This window comes from Papio anubis, chromosome 3, assembly GCF_008728515.1.
Source record: "Papio anubis isolate 15944 chromosome 3, Panubis1.0, whole genome shotgun sequence".
NCBI lineage: Eukaryota > Metazoa > Chordata > Mammalia > Primates > Cercopithecidae > Papio > Papio anubis.
This window is the reverse complement of record NC_044978.1, coordinates 30,503,708-30,516,139: the sequence shown is the minus strand read 5'-3', so window position 1 is coordinate 30,516,139 and position 12,432 is coordinate 30,503,708. Positions and strand designations below refer to the sequence as shown.

Below are 12,432 nucleotides of genomic sequence, written 5' to 3'. Positions count from 1 at the left end.
ATGGTGTGGACAGCAAGTGTTCTCAGAGGTCAAAGGAAGAGCAGTGCAGTGCGTGTGGGAAGATTTCCAGGGCAAGGGATGGACCCACGCCAGGTCCTTGAAGGACTGTAGACTTGAGACGGGGTGGCAGGGAAGGCATTCTGGGCACAACCTGAGGTAAGAGCAGGAATCTTTTAGGCCTGGAGAGGGAGGCTGTATTGGTCCCATTTTCACACAACTATAAAGTACTGCCCAAGACTGGGTAATTTATAAAGGAAAGAGGTTTAATTGACTCACAGTTCTGCAGGACTGGGGAGGCCTCAGGAAACTTACAATCATGGTGGAAAGTGAAGGAAAAGCAAGTACCTTCTTCACAAGGCGACAGGAGAGAGCGCGAGCATATGTGAGGAAGTACCACACTTTAAAACTGTCAGCTCTCGGCCAGCTGCAGAGGCTCATACCTGTAATCCCAGCACTTTGGGAGGCCAAGGCAGGTGGATCACTTGAGGCCGGGAGTTTGCAACCAGCCTGGCCAACATGGCGAAACCCCACCTCTACTAAAAAAAATAATAATACAAAAATTAGCTGGGCGTGGTGGTGGGCACCTGTAGTCCCAGCTACTCGGGAGGCTGAGGCACGAGAATCACTTGAGCCTGGTAAGCAGAGGTTGCAGTGAGCCGAGATCGTGCCACTGCACTCCAGCCTGGGCAACAGAGTAAGACTCTGTCTCAAAAAAAAAAAAAATCAGCTCTCATGAGAACTCACTATCATGAGAACCGCATGGGGGAAATCGCCCCCGTGATCCAATCTCCTCCCACCTGTCCCCTTCTTTGACATGTGGGGATTATAATTTGAGATGAGATTTGGGTGGGGACATAGAGCCAAACCATATCAGGGGTCTTATTGGGAACTGAATATGTACAGGTTGGGTGGGCCCAGGCTGTGAAGAGCTGTAAGGGTGAAGAAGAACAGTTTTAACTTAACGGTTTGGGTTATATGTGCTAGCGTAGATTTTAGAGTTGGTGAGGGAAATGATAATGTGGTATTTGAGAAGTTTGAGGTTTTAGGTAAAGTACATAAACTAGGGCAGTGTTGTCCACAGCTGCACTATTTGTGAGCTCTTGAGTCTGAGGTTTCAGGGTACATGGTCGATACAGACAGAGGGTGGTTCAGGAGAGCAGGATGGACATTTGAGCACCTAATGTGTTAGGTTCTATGCTACATGTTTCAACACATTTTTCTCACAGAAAACTTGTGCTTTAAATGACATTTAAGCCTCACAGAAGCTCTGAACCAAGTACTGTCCCATTTTACAGACATAGCAACTGAGGCCCCGATTGAGTTGCTGAGGTTCCACAGCTGGTAAGTGACGGTGGTTGTATTCAAGCCAATCTGACTTCAGAGCCCTTGCTGTCATCTTCTCATTGCCCTTTGTTGAATTATCAGAACCACAGCTCTTGGGATTCTCTAAACCTTGTAGACATTTCTTGTTCATGGAAGTTTAAGTTAAGCAGAAGTCATGTGCATATGAATCAAGGCAGCATATTTTGTGTGTGCAGCAATCTGACCCAAAACCTTGAAATTGAAATGTCCTAGGCATTTAACACTGCCAGGAAACGGACCCATCCTTAGAGGCTACAGTTTAACCAGCTGTTGATTCAACAAGCTGTAAGAGCAAAGAAAACTCAATAATCCTCTAAAGATCTCTAAAACAAGGCATTTCATTTGTTAGTCTATCTTGAGAAATCTTCACAGGAAAGTAGTTTGGGTAAATGAGATATTGACAAGGTAGAAAGAAGAAATGATTGTTTCTAACTTCTCATATGAATGCAGCAAGGGGAAAATGATAGTGGCATATGGCCTCTACCTCCGTTCTCTCTGGAGACTGGCCATCCACCCTAACAGTCATCTCAGCTCCTTACTCGTCTCCAGTGTTCTTCTATCTGCAAGTTCCTGTCAGAAGTTTCTGTGAGAGGCATGTAACCTGCTGGCAGTGGTCTGGCGAGGGTGGCAGGAAGGTGCTGGGCTGGCAGCTCTGCATTGATACCCTGGCTGCCGTTGGACTCTCAGTGTGGTGTGGGCACTCAGGAGGGTGGCGATAGGGCAGTGCTTTTCTCAGATGATGGAGGAAGTACAAACATATCACAGATGCATTCTGATAGGAGAATTTGACAAATTCTTTGGACAGGAAACTTATTTCAAAATTGATTCTCCTTAGCTTGAGAGAGAAGAGGGTAATTGATGTATGTCAGCATCCATAAGGTTTGTAAAGTTTCTCAAACAGGCATCTTAAATGGAATGACTGTTTAATATTAGTATTTCTCTCAGATTTTCATTTGGAACTCTGAAATGAGGACCTGATTAATCTGAGACTACAATGGTTTGCAGGAGAACTTTTTAAAAAGGTAAGTATACAATGTAGGCTTTTTGGTTTGTTTTTCTAGAGAAATTTAGTCAAGGTAACACAACCCTTTGGGGAAAATGATTTTAGCATTAAGAAGAGAAATTTTGCCAAATAATCTTACTAAACCGACAGGTATCCATATCGTATCTCCCTTTTCCTTAAGGTGTATGGGAGGTCACAGTGAGGCTCACCATGGTTCAGTTGTCAGCGTTGGGGTACAGGCACCCCCCACCTTCCTATTCCTTTTCTTTAGCTCCCATGCCCAAGCTTCAGGTCCTAAGAAGAGCAGATAGTGGATTAGGCTTTTCATAGGTGTTTAAAGCAGCCAATCTTAGGTTTGCATTTTTTATAGTACTTAATTTCTTAAAAGTACTGCTACATGTTTGTTACTGCAAATAAGTGTATGTATGAAACCTGCTGTGCATGTGAACTTGATAAAATTGTGAACTTAAAAAACTTACTTGACAGATTTCACTATTTACTAACTTCTACTATTAAGGTATGGATAGTAAGAAATAGTATTATGGCCAGATGTGGTGGCTCACGCCTGTAATCCAGCACTTAGGGAGGCCGAGGCGGGTGGATCACGAGGTCAGGAGATTGAGACCATCCTGGCTAACACGGTGAAACCCCATCTCTACTAAAAATACAAAAAATTAACCACGTGTGATGGCGGGCACCTGTAGTGCCAGCTACTCGAGAGGCTGAGGCAGGAGAATGGCGTGTACCTGGGAGGCGGAGCTTGCAGTGAGCCAGGCTCGTGCTACTGCACTCCAGCCTGGGCGACAGAGTGAGACTCCGTCTCAAAAAAAAAAAAAAAAAAAAGCAGCAGCATACATATAATTCAGTGTTTGTTTATTGTGGTTCTATAGATGCCTAAAAAATAGTCTTCCCAGCCGGGCGCAGTGGTTCATGCCTGTAATCCCAGCACTTTGGGAGGCTGAGGTGGGTGGATCACTTGAGGTCAGGAGTTCAAGACCAGCCTGGCCAACATGGTGAAACCCCATCTCTACTAAAAATACAAAAAATTAGCTGGGTGTGGTGGTGGGCATCTGTAATCCCAACTACCCGGGAGGCTGAGGCAGGAGAATTGCTTGAGCCCAGGAGGCAGAGGTTGTAGTGAGCCGAGAATGCGCTACTCTACTCCAGCCTGGGCAACAAGGCGAGACTCTGTCTCCAAAAAAAAAAAAAAAAAAAAAGTCTACCCCAAGAGGAATGTTAAATTGAATTCCAGAGCATAAGGTGTGTGCAGGTATGTATTTCTGTGACAAATCCAAACAGTTTTCTTGATCTTAGAGTTCTTTAAATTCTGAAAACTTAGAGATTGACTGATAAGCCTGATCATAATATGTTTACACTGCCCACTCTCTAATAGGGTTGAGTTTCCTTTGGAAAGATGATTAGAAATCTCAAGTCACCAGAACTTCAGCTTCAACTCTCTGACCGTGTGCAAGTTCAGGCGTGATCAGGAATGGCCAGCAGTGGCCCCGATACCCCTTGAGTTGTAACTAAAACTAGTTGATGATATTTTTATCTCTTTCCAGCATTCATTTCTTTTTCTTGAATTTTTAGACTTCCCTCTAGTTTGTTCTTCCATTAAAAGGTGTTTATTCTGGCCGGGCGCGGTGGCTCAAGCCTGTAATCCCAGCACTTTGGGAGGCCGAGACGGGCGGATCACGAGGTCAGGAAATCGAGACCATCCTGGCTAACACGGTGAAACCCCGTCTCTATTAAGAAATACAAAAAACTAGCCGGGCGAGGTGGCGGGCGCCTGTAGTCCCAGCTACTCGGGAGGCTGAGGCCGGAGAATGGCGTGAACCCGGGAGGCGGAGCTTGCAGTGAGCCGCGATCACGCCACTGCACTCCAGCCTGGGTGACAGAGCGAGACTCCGTCTAAAAAAAAAAAAAAAAAAAAGGTGTTTATTCTTTAGTAAATAAGTAGCTACTAAGTGATATAGTTAGATGCAGACAATTGGATTGATTCAGGGAACTGTGTGTTATGTATTTGGTAGCCTGAGGATATGTAATTCCTGGGTATTTTTTTAGGATACTCTTTTGAAAAGGTTCCACTGGTTCTTTTCTGTTCCTGGGGCCTGCATGCATAAAAGTCAGCCATCCATGCTGTAAGGAACACGAGATGCTCATCGCCTCTTGTCATTTGCTTGTGCTTAATCTGTTTCATTTTCATTCAGCAAGTAACATTTTTCAAATGCCAGCTCCTGTGCTAGAGGCTAAGGATGCAGAGAGAAGATTCAGCCCCACCTTCAAGGAATGGACTCTCGCAAATTCCTGTCAGTTTGTCTCAATCTTTGGACTCATTGTTCTTTAGTCTTTACTCAGGTCTCTACCTCAGATTCTGCCTCTTTGCTCCAGTGATTTAAAAATGACTTGTGAGCCTGTAATCCCAGCATTTTCAGAGGTCGAGGCAAGCAGATCACTTGAGGCCAGGAGTTAGAGACCAGCCTGGCCAACACAGCAAAACCCTGTCTCTACTAAATATACAAAGATAACTGGGTGTGGCGGTGCACACCTGTATTCCAGCTACCCAGGAGCCAGGTGTTACAGTGAGCCGAGATTGTACCACTTCACTCTAGCCTTGGCGACAGAACAAGACTATCTCAAAAAAAAAACAAAAAAAAAAAAAAGAAGAAGAAACTTTAGAGGCCAAATGTAGTGGCTCATACCTATAATCCCAGTTCTTTGGGAGGCAGAGGTGGGAGGAGCACTTGAGGCCAGGAGTTTGAGACCAGCCTGGGCAACATAGCAAGACCCCATCTCTAAGAAAAGAAATGTTTTTAATTAGCCAGGTGTGGTGGCACACGTCTGTAGTCCAACTACTTGCCATGCGGAGGCAGGAGGATCACTTGAGCTCGGGTGCTTGAGGCTACTATGAACTGTGATTGGACTTTTGCACTCCAGTCTGGGCAAAAGCAAGACCCTGTCTCTAAAAAGTAAATCAATAAAAAGACTTGTACTCGTTTTTCATGTTAGTATTTTTTAGTTTTACATTTCTCTTGCATGCTTACTTTTAAAATAATTGAACTAACCTCTCTGTCCTTTTTCATTATTGCATGTAAATCTACAGCCTTCTGATACAACCTAGGCTTGCAGAATCTTCCATCCATCACCTTCCTAGTACGCCTCTTGGCCCTTATTCCAGCAATTAGTTGCTTAAAACAAAGCCCTTTGTGTTGGTAGTGGTACTATATAACTTAGTCTATGCACTGTTGGACAAGGGGATTGACACACTCTTCCCTTCCCTACCACTGCAATGGGAAGATCATGTAGAAGACTAAGTTCGATTTGAACCTAGGGCCCAAATTACCTACTGCAAATCAATCCTCCGCCTCCCCCTGCCCCTGGCAAAAGCTAGAATTTAGTGTGAAAGGTGACAGGCATACGTTCAATGCATTGTCTCTATGTTGACATATGGTCAGTATGAGGAAAAGGTCCCTAATATAGATCTGTCCCGTGGCATGACCAGCATGTTGTGGATTTCTGACAAATGCAAAGCAGTGAAGGAGCTTGAGTTCAAAATACAAATATTTTCAGTGTTCAAATTTCCTGGTTTTATTTTTTCCATAAGGACCAGACTCATTGATGGCAAGTCGTCATCATCTTGCTGTAAATTTATAACACACTGATGAACAAGACCTTGGAGGAACTTGTAAAAGGAAGTCACTGAGGCCTTGTATCTTTAGGTGTCCGTTTTGGAGAGTGTATATATGCATGTGTCAGAAGCGTAGGGGTGAAAGGGTCATGAAAACCTTTGGTTGAAAAAGGTGATGGGGTCGTTATGTGTGTAAGAAAATCTTTGTAATTTTCAGTTAACAATTCTACAAAATGAGAGCTGTCTTGGGAAACTGGGCTTTATGAATTCAAAAGTATATCAAATTCTTTATCTGTCATGTTTAAAATTGTTTGAACAGACACTTAAATAAATGTTGAACATCGGACTTTGCCTGATTGCTGTTCCTTTCTATGGGAAAAATATAAACCCTGATAGTAGGGTTTATATCTTTTTAAACCCTTATATTTTTATAAACCCTGATAATAGGGGAAAAGATAAACCCTATTACCAGGGTTTTTCCTACTATTTTTCCTACTATTCCCCTTAGATAATAGTAGGAAAAAATGTTGGTCCCCACAAAGTTTTCATTCATCTCACCTCTCTGTTCCCCGTTTGTGAGAAGGAATACGAAGCTGCACAGGCTCCCCTTTTAGTAGCAGAGTCCAAAACTAGGGAGTCAGATCACGTGTTAAAATTACAGTATTGCACCATGCATCTTTGATTTGTATTTGCAGCCTTCCCACTACTTGGATTAAGTCGTAAAAATCACAGGTAACCATCATCCAGTGGCAAAGTTGTGTATCTCTTTGTGTTCTTTGTTGCAATTAGCAACTCTTGTTAACTGAACCAGGAGAGACCTTAGTGGAAGAATATTAGGAATATATAGAATTGATGAGAAGACAAAAGAATTAGGGTTGAAGTAAGCAACAAGGCAATTCTGGAGTTCCAGGAACCATGGACTACTTGAAGGTGTTTGTACTAAGTCCCACCAGGCCTTCTACTAATTGCTCTCTGGGCAGGAATATGGTAGTTAGCCAACCTTTTTTGGTCTTCTGTGCCAGTACTTACAAGGAATTCCCAGGGAAGGAGCATCCAGCTGGCATAGCTTGGGCCATACGAACATACCTTAATAGAGGAAGGGTGAACCCAATTGCAATCTCACCAGGCCTTGTATACAGAAAGACCATTCTTCAAAGGCAAATTCAGATGGATTTACTGGAGGAAGTTATTTAAGCAGCGAAAAGAATCAAGCAGTCACCCCAGGATAGTAGAAGGGATTAAGGACAGAAGCAGCCAGTACTAATTTTCCTTGGTAAATGAGGGTTAGAAAAATGTGCATATGTGCACTGGCTTTGAGGCAGGTCTCTCTGTTTCTGGCTCTCTCTATCCTCCCCCTGCCCCACCCATCCCTCTCAAGCAGTTACACTTTGATTTGTTTTGAGAAATTAGGTTTTTAAAAAAGTCCTTGTGACTACTTCAATGTTTACCCTATTTACCCTATGGCACAATTTACCAGTTGTTAAATCTGCTCTATCCATAACTGCCGAGCTGTCAAGAATTTTACATTTAAATATATTTATCAGTAGTGAAACTTTGACCTTTTGGACTCACCTGGATAAATTAATTCATCCCTTTGTCTGATTTTAGTTGGTTGTTGGAGATAATTTGTGTATATAGCATACACAGTTACCCAACTTTGCTTCATGATTAAAGCTGTAACTTTAATAGTTATCCTGCCTAACTTTGTTATTAGAGAAATGATGATGGAATATCCTACATCTTATGTACACTTTCCCTATTTTCAAAGGAGAGTGCAGCCTTTCAAAAAGAAATGAATTTTAATATCCTGAACTGTAGTGAGGGTGCGTATCTTTTTGCTTTCTATGAATGTTTAACAAGCTATAGCAAACCTCCTAGGTGTAAGTTACGAAAAAAATGATTAAATGCAGTTTTATCAAATTAATTTAAAATAATGATTTAGTGACACTCCTATTTGAGTCCCTGTAAAGCTCTAAATTTCTGTAGCTCCTACCTTCAACTTCTAAACCATTAGTGTAACGCTAAACAAAACCACTGCAGACATTCTGAGCGTTACTTGGAGGTATGGTGGGAAGTTGACCTACTGTGTTTCTCTTTCAGCATCCAGTCCTGGATGAGCCAATAGCTGAAGCTGTCTGTATTATCGCAGACACGGATAAATGGAGTGTGCAGGTAGCCACAAGTCAGAGGAAAGTGACGGACAACATGAAACTAGGCCAGGATGTCCTAGTCTCTAGTCAGGTGTCTAGTTTGCTTCAGTCCATTTTACAGCTCTACAAGCTTCACCTCCCTGCTGATTTTGTAAGTACTGGTTCTTATATCACCAAAGAAACCTAGTTTTAAAATACTTTTAATGACATTTTGATTATAAAATCACAAATTCAAAAGTACTGTTTTAATATAATTGAAGGTTAGCATAACTAAAACTAGAATATGCAACATAAAACCAGCAACAGAATATATTTCAGTAATAATAGCTCTTCTGTGAAACAAATAACGAGGAGCAACACTGGAATTTTTTGGAACAAGGTATATGGTGCAGTAAATAAGGAATGGGTGGAGAGATCAGAAAAGGAAACTGTAAGTCAACTCATGAGTTCTTTTATTAGATTGATATTATAATAAGTAGGCCAGTTTCTGAAGGGATTGTAGTTCCTTTTGTTAAGCAGACATTTTCACAAAGGTTTTAAGGATAAAATAGAATATCATTTGTGTAAACATTTCCAACTTTGAAGTACTAAAACACATGTAAGATTATATCAATTGTTGCTTTTTTTTTTTTTTTTAAGACAAAGTCTCACTCTATCATCCAGGCTTGAGTAGTGCAGTGGCGTGATCTCTGCTCACTGCAACCTGCGCCTCCTGTGCTCAAGTGATCCTCCCACCTCAGCCTCCTGAGTAGTTTGGACTAGAGGCATGTGCCGCCACGCCAGCTAATTTTTGTTATTTTTTGTAGAGATGGGTTTCGCCATGTTGCTCAGGCTGGTCTCGAATTCCTGGGCTCAAGCAATCCACCTGCCTCTGCCTTCCAAAGTGCTGGGATTATAGGTGTGAGCCACCTCGCCCGGCCTAATTGTTTCTTTCCAAATAGGATTTTAAAATCACTTTTGTAACAATACTTTAAACACAAACAACAAACAGAGCCTATACACTCTTAGAAAAGTATCAGTAGCTCTCCGCTAGCCACTGGAATTAACATGCACAACAAAATCTTCTCAGTATCTGCCTATGTGCAGAGAAATTGAAAGAAAATACATTTAGAGAGGGAGGGGGAAAGGTTTCAAAAGAAGAAAAGCTTTTCCAGTGATGATGAACACTTAAAAAGAGAGAGAGAGAAGCTTAAGGGCATATGGTATATAGCTGAGTAGAGCCCGGATGGGCTGACCTCAGAGACAGGTGTGTGAGGAAAGAGTCTGCTTTCTCTGCTGTTCCCTACTGTCTGCACAGCGCTGTACTCTGCAGCACAGCCCCTAAACCAAAACATCTGTTGTCTGCCTCCTGGCCTCCAAAACTGATGCAAACCTGTTTACCCAACAAAGCAGGACGTTTTTAAATATTAATTACCTACACCAATTGCTAATGCAATGGTCATTGTCCTGAGTTTTTATTACCAAATCTATACTTGTACCCATTCCTCAAAAAGAGTCAAGACTTTTATGGCTTTGAAGAAGGTGCTCTGAAATACCATCCGGTTGTTATCAAAGTCGTGACAGTGTGGCAAAGCAGGAAGACCACTGAGCGTAGCTGGGTTATGGTCTAGGCTTTGCCATTGGTTAGTTGCGTAACAATGGACAATTCTGAGTCTCTCCGAACGTCAGCTTTCTTATTTGTAAAAGGAAGATAGTACCTGTTCAACAAGGGTACTGTGAGAATCTTCTGAAAATTAGGGATATAACTGCGTTTTACTGCCAAAGCACCATGCCAATATTACAAGATGCTTTAAAAGCCATATATGTTAGTTTTAGAGTCCAATAGCCTGGGGTCAAATCCAAGTTCTGCTACTTCCTAACCATGTAACCTTTCAAAGCCTTAATTTCCTTATCTGCAAAGCTGAGGAAATAATAGAAGCTATCTCATATGGTTATGAAATTATATTAGAGAATGAATGTAAAACACTTGGAATAGTGTTAGATGTTATAAGCACTCAGTAAACAGTTACTATTAGTATGATAGTCAATAACAATTAGTTTCATGAAACAATGGTTGCAAAGACTGACAACAACTTTTTTCCAAACTCTTTATTTGGGCTTTAAGCTGAAGCGTACTCTTGCAAGACATCTGTCCTGGGGCAATATGAGAAGCACTTATGGATTATTATGATCTTATTTTTTGTTCTACAGTAGTAGGCAGTTTCTCCTTCTAAAAGCAGGTTGAGTTATGCTGATTTAGAGGCTAATGTTTCCTTTTCTGTAAGAGAAGGAATGTATATTAGACTTCATAGTTTACTTCATAAGTATTTGCCAAACTTTTATATTTCATTCTATAATACATAGGTCTTGTCATAGTTGATATCTTGGTTATCAAAGCAATAAATCGTTATAGTTAATTCTTTTTACTTCATTTGGACAGAAGTATGTTCAAGCACTTACTAGTATGAATGACTTATTTAACCTGACAAAACCAAGATCAAAGAAAATTTTATGTGCAGTTTAAAATTCTCCTTTAAAAAAATCACTTGAATGAAACCTGTGATGAAACAGCTTTTAGAACCTTCAATATAAAAAGAGAAAGTAGCTATTTGAAATTTCAGAAGTTAAAAATTGGAGAAATCCATGTCAGGAATAAAATCCCAGAAAGAGGATTTGGAAAAAAAAAAAAAAAAAAAAAAAGCCCCCAGCATGGTTCAATTGAATAATCAAGTCTTTTAAAAAATGGTTTTTTGTTTTTTTTTTCTTTTTTGAGACAGAATCTCATTTTGTTACCTGAGTTATAATGCAGTAGTATGATCTTGGCTCACTGCAGCCTTGACCTCCTGGGCTTAAGCAATCCTCCCACCTCAGCCTCCCAAGTAACTAGAACTACAGGTGTGTGCCACTATGCCCAGGTAATTTTTTAATTTTTGTAGAGACAGGGGCTCCATATGTTGCCTAGGCTGGTCTTGAACTCCTGGGCTCAAGTGATCCTCCTTCCTCAGCCTCCCAAAGTGCTGGGATTACATGCGTGAGCCACTGTGCCTGGCTAAAAGTTGTCTAAATGCTTTGATTTCACATCTAGTATATATTTCATATAGACCACAGTTTTTATTTCCACATTGCATCATACAGTTTTCAAATAGACTGTGAACACTGTAATTACTTTTTCCAAACAGAAAGGATTCAATGTAATATGAATATTGTTTTTAATATTTTGTGACTCTTATTAAAAATTTTCTGTTTCACTCCATAAGGAACTTAAAGCTAATAAGAGATCCTTTTACCACTTTGTTTACTTGGAGGAGCATTTCCATGAGAATTGGTGAAATCCTCCTTGCTTTATTACTCTTAGTCACTTAGCAGTTGTGTTTCACCCACCTGACACAATGCATTTAAGATTTTAAACCAACGAAAAACTGAAAAGATTGCATCTCTGATAGATATTTTTTCCATGTCACTGATCAGCCCAGATGGTCAAGATCAACATTTTCAAATGCATCTGTTAATCTTTTTACCTTGAAAATAACAGGCCTAATGGTCTAGAAGGAAATTATGTATGATGGAATTACCCTTGCCAAAGCCATCAGGTGTCTTACTGAAGATGCTCGGGTAGCTCTGCCTGCCAAATGCAAAAGCATTTGCCTCTGGTGAAAGACACAGATGGTTGCTGTTCTCTAAAAAATGAAGCTGAACACAATTCCAAGGGTAAAGATGTCCTGAAAATAATTGCCTTTTCTTTATTGTTATTAAAGACCTAGTTAAAATATTCTTAAAAGCAAAAGAAAAAAAAAGTTGTGGGGGAGGTTCAGAATGACCTGTTCCAGTCGGTCTCCTCTGGAAATGTACTGGGCCAGAGTAATCTGAGATATTGGGGGAAAAAACAACAAAAACCATACTGTTTACTAAATTATTCACAACAAAAATGCAAATTGCTATGTGGTTACGTGTAAATTCACATTCTCAAGATTGTTTGGCTATAAAGATTATATCAAGGAGTTCTTAATGTGGAAAAGGATTATTATAAAGTTTTTAAAGGCAAGAAACATACTTTTGGAATGATTTCAACTCTGAAAAAAATACTTGTTTAGAAAGACTAGAATAATACATATGTAAATCTTAATAGTTAGCAAAAGTAAACTTTGTTTTACAAGAACCTATTCTCATACCTGGTAGTGGTAGGGTTTGAGATGGCTTGTGATTTTTTAACTGTATTTGAAACAGATGAGATTAAAGCTGTGTAGTTAGAAATGAATTAAGAAAATTCTGACTTTTAAAATATTGGCAGAGATTTGGCTTCTAGCCCTCAT

At 40.6% G+C, this 12,432-nt stretch overlaps 2 protein-coding genes across 9 annotated transcripts in view; one reads left to right on the top strand and one right to left on the bottom strand.

The window, feature by feature from the left end:
- The window catches only part of FNIP2 (folliculin interacting protein 2), a 137,570-nt gene that overhangs the window by 112,894 nt on the left and 12,244 nt on the right, over positions 1–12,432 (top strand). For 5 of the 8 annotated variants that reach the window (XM_017959158.3, XM_009207781.4, XM_009207779.4 and 2 more), the window contains one exon: positions 8,094–8,294. In XM_017959158.3, the coding sequence (XP_017814647.1) occupies positions 8,094–8,294 (201 nt within the window). Of the gene's footprint in view, positions 1–1,295; positions 3,007–8,093; positions 8,295–12,432 lie in introns of those variants that run through there. The other 3 variants (XR_001902992.3, XM_031664197.1, XM_009207784.4) reach the window with 3 other exon arrangements.
- C3H4orf45 (chromosome 3 C4orf45 homolog) overlaps positions 10,217–12,432 on the bottom strand; it is a 131,369-nt gene continuing 129,153 nt past the window's right edge. Inside the window, exon 5 of the mRNA XM_003899321.5 lies at positions 10,217–10,400. Within this exon, the coding sequence (XP_003899370.1) occupies positions 10,386–10,400 (15 nt within the window). The 3' untranslated portion in view covers positions 10,217–10,385. The remainder of the gene's footprint in view (positions 10,401–12,432) is intronic.